The 16188-nt window shown below is 30.6% G+C and overlaps 1 protein-coding gene and 1 long non-coding RNA gene across 7 annotated transcripts; one reads left to right on the forward strand and one right to left on the reverse strand.

Moving 5' to 3' along the window:
• Positions 1-4014: 4014 nt before the first annotated feature.
• LOC150025954 (uncharacterized) lies at positions 4015-5290 on the reverse strand. Its single transcript, XR_016523485.1, has 3 exons — positions 5234-5290; positions 5008-5082; positions 4015-4183 (listed from the first exon to the last, which is right to left on the reverse strand). It is a non-coding gene; the product is annotated as an uncharacterized LOC150025954 (long non-coding RNA).
• Positions 5291-6327: 1037 nt separating this feature from the next.
• Positions 6328-15071, forward strand: UPL4 (ubiquitin-protein ligase 4). 6 transcript variants are annotated; one of them, XM_068636416.2, is made up of 19 exons: positions 6328-6378; positions 6492-6651; positions 7224-7882; positions 7966-8076; positions 8199-8315; positions 8431-8589; positions 8684-8845; positions 9362-9514; positions 9593-9714; positions 9798-10914; positions 11020-11103; positions 11451-12677; positions 12801-13034; positions 13128-13232; positions 13912-13992; positions 14094-14162; positions 14265-14393; positions 14488-14571; positions 14692-15071. In XM_068636416.2, exons 3-19 carry the CDS (start codon positions 7256-7258, stop codon positions 14755-14757), a joined length of 4647 nt encoding a protein of 1548 aa, XP_068492517.2. In that variant the 5' UTR covers positions 6328-6378; positions 6492-6651; positions 7224-7255; the 3' UTR covers positions 14758-15071. The 6 variants fall into 6 exon arrangements, with proteins under 6 accessions (XP_068492517.2, XP_068492519.2, XP_068492520.2 ...); XM_068636418.2 differs by having other exon boundaries at positions 6332-6378; positions 7247-7882; XM_068636419.2 differs by having other exon boundaries at positions 6340-6378; positions 14503-14571.
• The last annotated feature ends 1117 nt before the right edge of the window (positions 15072-16188 follow it).

Consider the following 16188-nt stretch of genomic DNA (forward strand, 5'->3'; position numbering starts at 1 on the left):
ACTTTTCTAAAAGTGTTAGTTTTAAGCAACAAAAAATTGGATAACCGTGTATGGATAATGTTTGATGGTAATGCAATATATTAAGTTGGTTATTGATTAATAAAAAATATGAAGAAAATTGTTATTGCATTTCGAAATAAATAGAGAACTGAAGGTCACAATAGAAACAATTGTCCGCCCAGACAAACTTGATAATAAAATTCAATTTCAAGTTTGATTATTAATTTTCTCATTTTCTTTACCTATGTATTTATTCTTTCATAAAAAATTTATTTATTAAATTAATTTCAAATATTACATGACTTACAATTTTAATTATAATTAAATAATTATAATATATTTGTTTAAAAACAATTTTTTTTAAATATGATGTGGACAAAGTTGGGCCAAGTTGGTATGACTTCAGGTTAACGTGATACAAGTGTGTTAAGTTGACACGACTTTAGGTTGAGGTGACAAAGTCATGTCAATTTGGCACGATTTCTTCATCTAAAGTCATGCCACCTTGACACGACTTACACTAAATTTGTATTTTTTTTAAAACAGTCTCACTTTGGTAAAAAACAAAAGAAAAAGACTTCATGCTGATAAAAAAAAATCTTATGTCGCATTAGAGTTGGTGAGTCGACTAAGTCAACTCTGTTAATGTCCAACATTAAGTAAACTATATTAATATGAATTAAGCTAACTCTAACACAAATATAATTAACTTTGTGTATTGCTACTAGAGTTGATTTAACTGTCACAATTTGAGTTATACTAATATTTAAAAACTAATTTGATGTTTTATTGTGCCTTTCATCAAATTTTGATTAAGGTCATTTTTTTTATCAGCAGGTCATCCTTGTTGACCTCACATTGGAGAGATTCGGATTCTTTTCCTCAGCTGTTCTTTGTACATTCATCAACTATATGCCTTTTTGCTTGTGCCGACTTCATGAGTTGATCATTTATGCTTAAGGAATGAATGAATGAATAAGTGATTATTGGAAAGAAAAATAATAAAATAATTATTGTATCTTAGATGCTTTCACTTTCCAACATATCTTAGTTTTATCTGAATTTCTTAGGTAGGTTCCTTAGTAAGAAAGAGTGGTTGTCCACTCAATTGTTATAGTGGAACACAAGGCTATTGCCATTATAACTTTTCTATCATGTAATCTATCCATTTTCATCTATTCATTTTAGGATCTTTTTCATTATTTCTATTATTTTTGTGTATCAATTCTTCTTCTTATATTTTATCAAAATATAGTTTTATAGTTTATGTTTTTTACAACATTACATTGAACTCTTCTATTAGGGAAATAAATATGATGTTTTTAAAATTTAAGGAGGTATAAAAAGAGTGATAATGTAATATTTAAAAAAATAAAAATGATATTTCTCTCAAATAAAAAAAAAAGATCTCAATGAAACTTTAGAGAATATTATATTATAGATAGAAGGTAACTAGTTGAGAAGGGAATAAAAAATATATATAAATAATAAATAAACATAAAATGTTGGGTTTGTGTCTCAGATTTCAGGCCCAAAACTACCTTACAAGAAGGTCATGACCATGGAACCAGATGCTTATCCTTGAGCAAGGAAATACTAATGCCTCATTTTTTTTAGCACCTTCAAGTTTGGAATCTGTTTAATTTTAACTTATAATCACAAAATTAATAAATATAAGAAATTTTTAGATTGATTTAATTTTCTGGAATCTATATCCAAATCCATCCAATTAACATGAGATTAATTGTTTCACTGTTTTTTAAAACAATATCATTATTTTTAAACACAAAACACTTATATAGACACTCTACCATCAATAATAAGCAACATACCAAGTTAATAATGTTTTTTTTTTTATATAAAAAACTTCATCTTTTGTTAATTTATTTAAAGTGATAACTGTGAAAGAAATATTTTAAAAAACTCTAAATAGTTTATTATACCTTCACCATAATTAACTATCTACTTACCATTATTTATCAATTTCAAATATTTCAAGATTATAAATGATATAAATCACAAGTGTTCACAATATATATATATATATATATATATATATATATATAATTCATGCAACCTCCTTAAGATGTATTATCTTTATGCATGTAACAGAAACAATCAATCATGAAAATAATAACATCCATTTAAATAACTTTTATATAATCAAAATAATTATTTCTAATTTCTGAACAGCTTTGTAACCAACAAAATAAAGAAAACTCAGAATCATTAAACCACACATGAGTAAATAGATAAAGGAGTTTAGAATCATAATTAAGGTTTATTTCTCACACAGTGGTTGTATTCATGATTTACATTTCTGTTAAGAGTACATTAATTTAACACACAAGTATATTTTAATTCTTTTTTCAATAAGATACTTGTAAAGAAAAGGATAATCATGCTTGTTTTGGTGTATCTAATTTTTAAAAAGATTTAACTATGATTTTAGTTTATGAAGATTGAGTATATTTGTTTTCTCAAATTGATTTTTTTTTTCCATTTTTAATTTAAAAAAATATGTTATACTTTTCAAGTCATATACAGTTAACAAAATGATAAAAAAACAACTTTACCACACAAAACTGATGAAAACATTTAACATACGTGTGATTGTACAACATCATGTTACAACTTTTGTTATAATCTCACTCCAAAAAGATAAAAAAAAAAAAATTCTTCAATTTTTTTATGAGATCCTTAATGTTATTTTTTTAGTTTGAAAGAAAATAATAAATTTATTTTAAATTTTAGAAACGAAAAATATAGTTAATTTTTTTAAAATAAAGCAAGATTTTGATTTATCATTATACCATAACTTACTATTTTACGGAAGATACCTAAAGCAAATACTAAAAATATTATTATTTTTATCTAATTTTAAGAAGTAATTAAATGTAGAATAAATTTGGAGGATCATATATTGAATTACAGGTAAATTTAAGAAGATGACTTAGTAGACTTCAAAACTTATCGCAAAATAAAGATTAGACTCTAAATAGTCTAATGAATTAATGTTTATGTTTTTAAAAGACTTTAAATAAAATATTTTTCATGTAAAGATTTATTAGGATAGACACTATACACCTATAATAAAGTTGTAGAGAAAATAATGCTATACCTTAATTAGGGTTTTATTCCTTCAATAAACTCTTAAAAAAAATCATTATAATTTAACTTGATTTAAATAATTTTTTTTATCTTATTTTTTGCCTATACAAGTATGCAATGTTATTGCACACACTATTAATCTCTTCTTAAACTTAACATTATATGTATTCTTTTATATTGTAGATAAATATATAATGAATTATTGTCGATTAAAATTATAATTTCAATAGGTGAAAAATAAAAGATGATCACACCACTATTGTTTGGATAATTTCAGGAATGATCTTACTACTTATAAAATTTTTGTCTTGTTCAGTTGATGTTCTTTGTTTTTTTATAGGCTTCAAAAATAAAAATATGCATGTTGTAAGATATTTGAGTTCTCATATGATATTCATATTCTTGTAAAAGGTTATTTTGAATATTTTGTATTATTTTTCGTTATTCTAAATGTATATTTTTTGATTTGTCAATATCTATTGTGCATATATAATGTATTTCATATATATTGTATTTTATATGTGATATTATTTTTAAGTAGTTATTGACAAATATTTTTCGTATATCTCATGTATATTAACTAAAGTTCTTCCTTTTGTCTTCAACCAATTATATCAACATCTCTTATAAAGATTATAATAGAATAAAAATTAGAAGCCTCTTCACTACTTTGACTCATTGATTTAAAAATAATAATTAATCATGATGTATTTATTTATTAATTACTATTTTAATAATTCATAAGAATAAAATTTATATAAAAAATTATTATTTACAATACATAAACATTTTTAATGTATAATTTTTATAATTAAAATTTATAACAAATATTTTTTATTGTATAAACTATATTTTAGATTTATAATAAAAAGTTATAATATGATAAAATGTAACACCCCGGAAAATACATATAACTATTACAATAAAAGTTCTACCAGTTTCTATACAAACTTGGAGTTTTTCAAAAACATTCCTAATACATGATTAGGATTTATAGAAATACAATTTACATATCCACAACTCAAAATAAGACTCTGAACCCTCTAAGGCTCTCCTGCACCTGTATGGTCATCTGCTCGTGTACATAGTACAGTCATTGCAGTTCAAACACAACAAGAAAAGCAAGGGTAAGCTAGTGAAAATAGAATTTTATAATATACACAATTAAATCAAAAGAGAAAACCAAGTTACATGATCAATTTCTCAAATTATTCAATCTTCTTCAAATCTCAACAATAAAACAATCACATAGATCTCACATGGATCTACACATTCAAGATATTCAACAAACAACGTCTTCCGGAAGACCCGTATTAAGTAAGTCCTACCAGAGACTAACACCTGATCCAAAGATTACCAGCGAATCCAACAGAAAGGATCAGGGTAAGTTCAATACAACCCAAGCCGTGCATCTCATATGTCACGGTGTGCATGAACTCCCCCATCAGCTTCTCACCACCTGATATCTTAGTCTATGTGACTTAGATCATCAGTGAAGCTCGGAGATCTCTGTTACCACATAGGCATCAATACTTAATACACAGCAAACATCAGTCCATACATTATCCCGACATCAATACTTAATACACAACAAACATCAGTCCATACATTATCCCAAATGTATGAATTCAATTTCATACCATTTCGTCATACAATATCATTCAAAAAGTTATCCACAATATTCAAAAGTTTATTTGACATAAAAAAATACACTTTAATACTAAATCATCAAAACCCAATATTTCCACAAATTTAAATAATATATAAACAAACAACCCAATATAAATAAACACACAACATCCCTGCAAGAGAAATTGAATATTGGGACCACGTCCCTTCCGCATTCAGATCTTCTATCCTAGGGTGCTATTAAAAATTAAATTTAGCTTCCCTTACCTCAATTGCTTGCTTTCCAAGCAACTTTTAGAATTTTATTCCCCACCGTTTGGATAAGCTTCAAGATTTACGGGCCTAATGCAAATTATCCAAACAGAACAAAATTTCAGTATATAATATAATAAGTTGAGAGGATTAAACTTCTCAACTGACCCCACCAAGATTGATGACTAAATCCTAAGGAAAAACAGAGAACAAAGGATATTTAGAGTAAAAATGAACTTACTCTGTTTGAAAATCTGATCGGGTAGAAATGTTCCTTAACTCCTCTGCTACAGCGTGCGTGGTATGATCAGATTCTAAAATAGATGAAGTTTGGGAGAGAAATTAAGAGAGAGGGAGAAAAGAGAATTGGAGAGAGAGAGAGAAAAAGAAGAAAATGAAAGGCACTGGTGGTGGGGGGCAAAGCTTCTGTTGGTGTTTTTTTTTAAAAAAACACGCTGTTACATAAAAGGTTATTTTAACTACTAATATTAAAACATAATATTTTATTAAAAATAAATATAAAAATTATAGGTTAGAAAAAATTCCTAAAGGTTTTATCTTTAAAAATTCCTAATAAAATTATTGATTAATACTAAATACTAATAAAAACTCTTAAAAGTCTCTCACCCTTGATAATCGTTTTGATAATAATAATAATAATAATAATAATAATAATAATAATAATAATAATAATAATAATAATAATAGTAGTAGTAGTAGTAGGAATAATGTGATGATATATAATTATTTCACTACTAATTGTTATTTTATTGTATAAGTTAAATAGAAGAAACAAATTTCTCCCAAAAAAATCATAATTGTTACATTGATCAAAATTAATTGAAAGCAAATAAGTAACAATTATTAACCTAACCTATTCATTATTGTTCATTATAAAGAAAAAAATATTTTATTGAGATTTATAATTTATAATATAGGTGAGGATTAGTTTTGTGGTTAAGATATCCTGAATCAAATACCTATAAAAATGATATATTTTACTTTTCAATTCCCTTAATTTTCTAATGTTCAGTTTGATTTGATAATTTAAAATATTATCATTTAGATTTTTATCATGATTTGTTTTATATTCTTTTTATAAAGTGTTATCTGTTTAAATCTAAAAGAACAAAATCCACATTGTATTCTCAGGGTGATTTTATATATATAATTTTTTTTTTAATTTCTAAATGTAACCCAAAGCTCCAACAACCACTGATACAGGTGGCAACGGTGGTTGATTCAGAGGTGCATCAAGTTTCATAGACCTCATCAGCAGAGTATCTATTCCAATTAGGCTAATGGTAATTAACACCAATAATCATCCACATAAATATTTACATTATCACCCCTATGTTGTTATGTTTTTCCAAGTTGCAAGCCTTGGTGTGTAATCACCCTTCCTTTCTCTGGTTTTCTTCAATTTTTATTTTTCTCTCTCTTTTTTTCATCAATTGCTTAATCCTTTTATATCAATTCATTCTCTTATTCCCTATCAGATTAAACAATTCGGTGAAGAAGTAAACCAAAGAGAAAGAAGAAGAAAAAAAAAATTAGCCTTGCTTTAAAATTCACGGTGGTGGTAGCATCGTTCATCTTGTTGATACAACAAAACTGGGTCTTCGATCAAGTCGAAGACCGATTAAGAACTGCGACTAGGTAGATAACCATTGAAATTATTGTTGTTTTGAGTCTCCAACTTCCCCTGATCTTTTTTTCACTGATCCTGTTCTTTTTTGCTGTCATTGTGTGTTTGTGTTTGTTTCTTCATTATTGTATTTTTTTCCTATTTTTTTAATGCAATATTATCTGTTTGGAATTTGTGGTGTTTGATTTGTTCAGTCTGAGGTTAAGGTTGTTGGGTTTTAAATTGATTTAATTTTTTTTCGTTTTAATGGTTTGATGTTGTGAAAATACATCATCGGCGCAACCACAGCAACACTGTCACTTTTTTATTCTTTTTTGGGAATAAGTTTCTGATGGCCAATTAACTGGGATGATAATGAAAAATAAGAATAACAACTTGGTGTGCTTATTGTATTTGAAGAAAACTTTGTATAAAGGGGAGAGTTGATTGTTTTGGATTGGAGTTAACTTACCTTTTTTTTTCAATTCAAAAGAAAAAAAAACAAGAATGTCAGTGTTTTGCTCATAATTCAGAGTTGTTTAACTTATATTTGGTTAAAGATTTATGGTGATGAACGAAAACTGACAAAGTTTAGAACTGACAGGGGTCTGTTTCCATTGGGTGTAGAAGCAATTAATGGAAAGTAGAGGCCAAAAGCGTCCTGACATGGTGGATGAACTGCCTGCTGATAAGCGCCCGTGCAGTTCATTGGATTTCAGACCAAGTTCTTCAAATTCATCAGTTCAAACACACATGAATTCAATAGTGGAGACACATGATCACGACATGGATACTTCATCGTCTGCTTCAGCTTCAAGTCAATCAGAGGGAGATCCGGAGAAGGATTCCACTTATGGTTCTTGTGATTCAGATGACATGGAGCAGCAGCATAATAGCACCCTTTATGAGTATCATAGACGGAGACTATCCAGTGATCATGGAAAATTTAAGAATATCATATGTAGCTTGAGTGAACAGATTGAACCCTCTTGTCAATTAGCTGTACTCACTGAACTTTGTGAAGTTTTGTCATTTTGTACAGAGGGTTCATTATCCAGCATGACTTCTGACTTGTTATCACCATTACTTGTAAAGCTTGCAAAGGATGAGAAGAACCCAGATATCATGTTGTTTTCTATAAGGGCTATAACTTATATATGTGATTTGTATCCTAGATCAGCTGGTTTTCTGGTTCAACATGATGCTGTTCCTACCTTATGTCAACGATTATTTGCTATTGAGTATCAAGATGTAGCAGAACAGGTAATTCTTTGTTTTTTGTTTGTCCATGTTATATTCTTTGTACAATAAAAGGGATATAAATTATTGATGTTGAAACCATGAAGTGTCTCCAAGCATTGGAAAAGATATCGCGAGAGCAACCCCTTGCTTGCTTAGAGGCTGGGGCAATTATGGCTGTTCTCAATTATATTGACTTCTTCTCAACAAGCATCCAGGTAAGGTTCTAACACAGTACAGTGTCATCTTCATGAGTAATGACCATTTTTTCTTGTTATCCTTAAAAACTTTATTTTATTAAAAGAGTGATTTTTTATTGGTTTATGATCCCTTTTACCAGAGAGTAGCTCTTTCTACTGTGGTGAACATATGTAAGAAGCTTCCTTCTGAAAGCCCTTCACTTTTTATGGAGGCTGTTCCTATATTATGCAAGCTTCTTCAGTATGAGGATCGGCAGGTACTAAAGAATAGATTTAAAATGATTGTAAACCAACCAGATTGTATCTTTCATGCTGTTGTGGGTTCATCTACCCTTTAGTAATATCTACTGACCTGCAACTGATCTTCTGCAGCTTGTCGAAAATGTTGCTACCTGCTTAATCAAAATTGTAGAGCGAGTTGTGCAGTCATCAGAAATGTTGGACGAGCTTTGTAAGCACGGCTTGATTCAACAAGTCACACATCTTTTAAGTTCAAATGGTCAGACTGCCCTATCTCAATTAATTTACAATGTAAGCAATCTTTTTTCTGTCATATTCATATAACACTTTTCCTTTTTTCTAATGAGTTGTGAAGTTGATATAAATCTATTATTTCGTTTGTCAGGGATTGATAGGATTACTTGTCAAACTTTCATCTGGATCACTCGTAGCCTTCAGGACTTTATATGAACTTAATATAAGCAGCATATTGAGGGAAATATTATCTACATTTGACCTCTCTCATGGAGTATCAACGTCACAGCTCGTTGGCGGACACTGTAATCGGGTATTTAGCCTAGGACCCTGTTGTCTTTAACTGGTTTCCTATTTTCAAATTGGAAATATAAGTATCTTTATTTGTTTGTGAGGAATTTTTTTTATTGGTATTCTTTTATAATAACTGACTATTTTTATGTGAATGTGAAACAACTTTTTTAGAAGTTATTTTTTTGACAGTTTTAAAGTAAAACACAAACAATTATTTTTCTTCAAAAATATAAATAATTTGTATATTATTATAAATACCTAAAGTCTATCTTTGATAGCAGACCCCAATCTTTAAAAAGAAAATGATTTTCTTACAAAAATTGAAGAAATCATATATGAACAATACTATGCCCATGCATAAAAAACATTCATTGTTAAATTTACTGTTCTTGATATGTTGGTTGAAATCTGTTATCTGTATAATTTCATTCATAAATGCACACCTTTTCTAATGAAAACAAGGGTGCTTGATTGAGAAATATCTTATAAATAAGCTGTGTGAAACATATGTCATATTTTTTGCTGATTTATTTAGGTGTATGAAGCACTCAAACTGCTAAATGAACTTCTCCCTGATCGGACTAAAGATCAGAATGATCAACTGGTGCTAGACAAAGATTCTTTTCTAGATAAGCACCCAGATCTCCTGCAAAGGCTTGGAATTGATGTGTTTCCCATGTTAATCCAGGTTGGCTGATTTTCTTGTAATTAACTAAATGATATTCCTTTTCTATTACATTATAATACCTACCTCATCCTTGTACAGGTGTTCAATTCTGGTGCGAGTTTATTTGTTTGCCATGGATGTCTCTCTGTTATGTACAAGATAGTTAGTTCAAGCAAATCTGATATGCTTGTTGAATTGCTAAAAAATGCCAATATTTCAAGGTGAAGCAGATCTTCTTATACTCAGCAAATAACGTTGATTTTTTAAATATATTAATGTTCATTTTATCTGGTTAACATGACAGTTTTTTGGCTGGAGTTTTCACTCGAAAGGATCACCACATGCTATTGTTAGCATTACAAATAGCTGAGATAATCCTTCACAATTTTTCAGATAATTTCTTAAAGTTGTTTATAAAGGAAGGAGTCTTTTTTGCCATTGATGCACTACTAATGCCAGAAAGATCTTCAAAATTGATGTACCCAGTGTTTAGTGGCTTTCAGCTGTCATTGGACTCTAGTCAAAAGTTTTCCTCAAGAGAGACCCTCAAGTGCTTATGTTATGCATTTTCAACTGGCCAATCTCCTACATCATCAGAAGCCAGAAATTGCAAACTTGATAAAGACTCTGTTTATAATCTAGCGGAGCATATAAAGACAAAATATTTAGCTCCAGAATTATTTGATTCTGAGAAAGGATTGACTGATATTTTACAGAATCTTAGAGCACTCTCTAATGATTTGTTGAGCATGTCTACAGACAATGGTGCTCTTGCCGTGCATGAAGAGAAAATCAATAATATATTGTATGAAATTATGGACAAGCTTACTGGCAAGGAACAAGTTTCTACTTTTGAATTTATTGAAAGTGGAGTTGTGAAATCACTTGGTAGTTATTTATCTCTGGGTCAGTACATGAGGGAAAACAAAGGAGTACAGGGTGTTTGTAAGTATAATGCTGTCATAGAAAAACGATTTGAGACTTTTGCCAGTGTATGTGCTTCTCAGCATCTCTCTAGTGAAACACCCATTTCTATATTAATCAGGAACTTGCAGACTGCACTAACTTCATTGGAAGCTTTCCCTATTATTCTGAGCAGTGGACCAAAACTGAGAAATTCATTTGCAACTGTTCCTAATAGGTGTTCCATTCCTTACCCTTGTCTGAAAATACGTTTTGTCAGGGGGGAGGGAGAGACTTTCCTAAACGACTACACTGAGGATTTTCATACCGTTGATCCTTTTTCTTGTATGCGTTCTATTGAAGCATATCTATGGCCAAAGGTCAGTTCAAAAAGCACAGAGCATTCTAAATCATCATCCATCCAAGCAGTGTTGCAACTCGAAAGTCCTCCAATTCAATCATCACATGCAATTTCAGTTCCAGTTGACATGATGATGACAGATTTCCCTGATACACAGGTGATATTTGTAACTATGGTTATTGAGTTACAGAAGTATCTGCCTTTTTTGTTTGTTTTTTAGTTGTTAACTTATCTTATTTTTTCTCCAACTGTCATTTTGTAGAAGGATGAACAAAAGTTGTGGCAGCCCAGAACTGATCAAGTAGTCATTATGAATGCTGGGGAATCCTCCTCCTCTATAAATCAGGTTATAAAGATCATGTGGAACAGTTTTGCTTGTTATTTTTTTATGTGTGTCAAATTAAATTTTAACTGCACATACTTGTTCTTGACATTTAAGTTTGACTCTTTTTTAAAAAAACTGTCATTTAATAGTTTTAAACATTTTGTGCAATCAAGGTTATATATTTTCGGATTACTCACATATAATTCTCTATTGGTTTATTGTGATTTTATGCTTTTTTTTTTTTTTATATTTATGTATGTCATTTGCACAAGAACTTTCACTAATTTCATTAAATTTTCTGTTACCTTACTAGCGAATAGTGTGTTTAAATTCCTGAATGTATTTGACTTTTTTGTAATTGTTGTCAGGGTTATGCAGTTCAAGAATTGCAAATGAATGCAGAACCAAACCCGAAACTAGAAAAACAGGATCCTTCATTTTGTAGCAATGAAGCTTCTCAAAAGCTTGTCTTTTACATTGAAGAACAATGTCTGGATCAAAAATTGACTCTATATCAGGCAATTCTTCGCCATGTAATAAAACAAAATGATTCTTTTTCTGGTGCAAAACTGTGGACTCATGTGCATACAATAACCTATAGAAGGGCTGTAGAATCTGAGGACGGAATACCTCCGCAATATCATTTTTCACCTCAGGATATACCCGATGATAAAGTTTTAGCTTATTATCAGCATATTCCATTTTTCACAGATATATTCTCTTGTGAACTTGTTTCTGATCTGGAGAAGTTAAGTCCAACTTATGATATCTTGTTTCTTCTTAAAAGCTTGGAAAGCATGAATAGAATTATATCTCACCTTATGTCTCGTGAAAGGATTTGTGCTTTTGCCAAAGGGAAAGTTGACGACTTGGATAGTCTAAAAATAACAGTTTCTTCTGTCCCACAAAATGAGTTTGTAAGCAGTAAATTGACAGAGAAGTTGGAGCAACAGATGAGGGACTCTTTGGCCGTCTCCGTTGGTGGTATGCCACTGTGGTGTAATCAATTAATGGAGTCATGTCCTTTCTTATTTAGTTTTGAGGCAAGATGCAAGTACTTTAAATTGAAAGCATTTGGTCAGCCACAAGTTCCACCTCACTTGTCTCACAATGGCTCAGAGGCAGGGAGTGATAGGCGGCTGGGTTCTGGTGGATTGCCTAAAAAGAAATTTTTAGTTCATCGCGACCGGATTTTGGAATCTGCTGCACGAATGATGGAGCTCCATGCCAGTCACAAAGTTGTTCTTGAAGTGGAATATGATGAAGAAGTGGGAACTGGTCTTGGTCCAACTTTAGAATTTTATACCTTGGTGTGCCATGAGTTCCAGAAATCTGGTTTGGACATGTGGAGAGAAGATGTTTCTTCGTTCATCCTTAAGTCAAATTTGCAGGCTGAGGAAATGAGAATCCATTCCTTTTATGGACTCTTTCCTCGTCCATGGTCAACAATGCAAGATACATCTGGTGACAAACAATTATCTGAAGTAACAAAGAGATTTTTCCTTCTAGGTCAAGTTGTTGCTAAAGCACTTCAAGATGGAAGGATCTTAGATCTCCACTTCTCTAAAGCTTTCTATAAACTTATTCTTGGAAAGGTAATAAATTTTCAGTGCAATCAATGAATATCGCATGAGCTTGCAACCAAGTATGGAAGATTTATAATGGTGGTCCTTATAACTGGATGAATTACTCTTTTTGTTTGTACCATGTCTCTTTAGGAACTTTCTCTCTACGACATACTATCCTTTGATCATGGGCTTGGTAGGGTGCTGCAAGAGTTTCAAGCACTAATTATCAGGAAAGGAGTTATGGAATCTGTCAATGGAGGGAATTCTGAGTTGCAGCAATGTGGACTAACTTTTCGAGATACGAGAATTGAAGATCTTTGTCTTGATTTTACTCTTCCTGGGTATCCTGATATTGTTCTTGCTTCAGGGACTGATAATTCCATGGTAGGTGTCATTGCTGGATAATTTGTCGTTCTATCTGCACTTTAGTGCCTTCAATAGTTGAATATAAACTTCACATATTTATACTTTATGTAGGTAAATATGGGAAATCTAGAGGATTATGTTTCACTTATTGTTGAAGCAACTGTGAGGTCTGGAATTTCAAAACAAGTGGAAGCTTTTAAATCTGGCTTTAACCAGGTCTCTCACTATGTCTTGATGATTTGATTTACTTAGTTATTATGGTTTATCATATACACTTTCTCTTCTCTTTTGTGTCAAATTCTCTAAATCAATTTAATTGATCGGGTGTCTAAGTTTCTATATATTTTAAATTAGTTTAAATATGATTGTCAGAGGTTTAACTATTGTTGCCAATAGTCCATGAGGACATGGCTAACCTCTCATTTAGTCATCATGTCTGATTTTGGCATCAACATTTTTTTGCACTTCTTTTGCCCCTTATTTTCATTATCCTTATAAATACTAAAATGTCTAGCAAATTTGAACTGGATACCCAGGTACATCCAACATCTCAATTTTGTTTCATCATAAAACTTGGGAAAATGGGGTGAGGAAGGGGGCTTGGGTGGTGAAGGAGAGAAGTCTGATGCTCAAGATTCTTGAACCAAATATTTGGACTATTACAAGTCTTACATGTGATTCCTCAGTGTAATAATAATATATCATCAAAACTAGGTTGTCTTGACCCTCCGCATCGATTTTTATTTTGTATTTTTATGGTAGCACCTTAAGATCAGTAACTGACTGTATAGTGAATATAAAGTTTTCCTTTTACAATACTGTTCATGAATTTCTGCTATATCTAGTTGTGATTCTTATATGTATTTTTCTTTCCAAAATTGTTTTCTACTTTTAGGTTTTCTCCATTGAACATCTTCAGATTTTCAATGAAGAAGAACTTGAACGAATGCTTTGTGGAGAGTATGACTCTTGGGCTGTAAGTACAATTTCATTATTATCACCATTTTGTATATATGTCCTTTTCTTTTCGAGAATAGAGGATAAACAGTTAAACATAATTGTTCCTTGTTAAAACAGATTAACGAGCTTGGAGATAACATTAAGTTTGATCATGGTTACACTGCTAGCAGTCCTCCCATTGTTAATGTAAGCATTCACGTAGATTTAGATACTCTTAATCTCACTCAAACATTTTTTTTTTAACCTGAATCTCATGATTTTATGAATCATCTACTGCTGTGGATTCAGTTGTTGGAGATTGTCCGAGAGTTTGATCATGAACAGCGACGAGCATTTTTGCAGTTTGTGACTGGTGCACCTCGACTTCCTCCAGGAGGGTTGGCATCTCTTAATCCAAAGTTAACTATTGTCCGAAAGGTTTACAGTTTAAATGCTTACATTTTCAGTTCAGTTTTTAAGGCTTAACAATTACATATTTTGTGTTAATCTACTTATACTCGTGACTTAACAGCATTGTAACAACCAGGCAGACACAGATCTACCTAGCGTGATGACTTGTGCTAATTATCTCAAGCTACCTCCGTACTCATCAAAAGTAACTTACCAATTTATTCATACCATTTCAAACTTTCTTAGCATAACACCTAAGGAGTTTTAGAAACTGTTTTTCTTACCTTTGAGCCTAAATATTGTTTGGCACTATATTTAATTTCAGGAGAGGATGAAAGAAAAGTTGTTGTATGCCATAACAGAGGGTCAAGGATCTTTCCACCTTTCGTAATTTCACTATCCTGCATGGTCCGTATTTGAGTTATGAAAATGTAATTATTAGGGTAGTAGTGTAGATAAGGGTGCTGGGAGTGGTCTCAAGGAGTTTATTGCAGTGGTAGATGAAGGTACTGTTTTCACTGACTACATTTGTTGGGGGTGTGTACATAGCATGCTGATAGTTTAGTTGATTGACTAGTATCAGCTGTACAGAAACGGAGGAGGACACTTTCAAGGGTCACGCATGATATTTGATGTACAGTATTTGTACAGGAACCTTGATCATTAATATTTTAGTCTATTACATGCAGAATGATGTTAGTTCTATTGCATTACTATTTTTTTTTCCTTGTAGTTGCGCACAACTTTTTCATTTTTAAACTTACATTCACAGTTTTACACTTTTTAATGAAAAAAACTCAAGTCTTTAATCTGAAGGCCAGAGGTTGTAAGCTCTACATTGGCTTTGTTTTAGGGCAGGGTGTTACTTTTGTAACAAAACTTGTGGATAGCCTATTTTGAGTGCTGAAGTTTCGTGAAATTATACAAATACTTGTCTTTTTCTGTCTCTACATTTACATGAATTACATGTTTTATATATTAAACTAACTCTTTTAATCATTTGATAAATATTGCAGTGTGGACCTTTTAAGATAAGTCTTTGGAAAGTTTTAAAAAACGGAAAATGTTTGTATAATCCGATGAAATTTGATGAGTGATTAATGTATTTATCATACATTTTCTGCACATGCATAATTGGTTAATGAATTCTTTTATTGAGTTATGAGAGGGTCGTTTCTTCTTACACCTCCATACTAAAAATATTTTTTATTTTATTGATACTTTTTATTTTGCAATGTGTATTATGAAAAAATTTCGGATTATAGGTATTTTTGGATTACAAAATTTAGAAAACATTTTTAGATTCTGCAATCATCGTCATCCTACAAGGAAGATCTTGTAGTTGGTATGTGAAGATAAGTTGTTAGTATTTTTTTTTGATAAAAAACAATAATTTGGAATTGTATAATTCAAAAGGATGTTTCACTAAAAATATTTTTTTTGGATTATATAATATGGGAGGTGTAAATAGAAAAAAAAATTTTGAAATATATTTTTAAAGACAATGATTTTTTCTTAACCTATGGGATGCCAAAAGAAGGTATGTAGTTGCAGAAAAAATAACCTCTATAAGAGGTCACTATAAATTAATAAGGGTAGGTAAAAAATCAAATCCAATTCATAATTATCCAAATCCATTTTATTTTTAATTCATTTAAATGGATTTATCTCAAAACCAAATTCATATTTTTGGATTTTAAGTTCAATCCATTTAATTGGATATGGATTAGATATAGATTGGATACATTTTTGGATTATCTAAAATGAATTTTGGGTTGGATTTTCACTTGGCCCCTACCTAGGTTGAGTCGAGTCAATCCGG

The sequence above is a fragment of the Phaseolus vulgaris genome, chromosome 7, assembly GCF_051622355.1.
Source record: "Phaseolus vulgaris cultivar YP4 chromosome 7, ASM5162235v1, whole genome shotgun sequence".
In the NCBI taxonomy this organism is placed as follows: domain Eukaryota; kingdom Viridiplantae; phylum Streptophyta; class Magnoliopsida; order Fabales; family Fabaceae; genus Phaseolus; species Phaseolus vulgaris.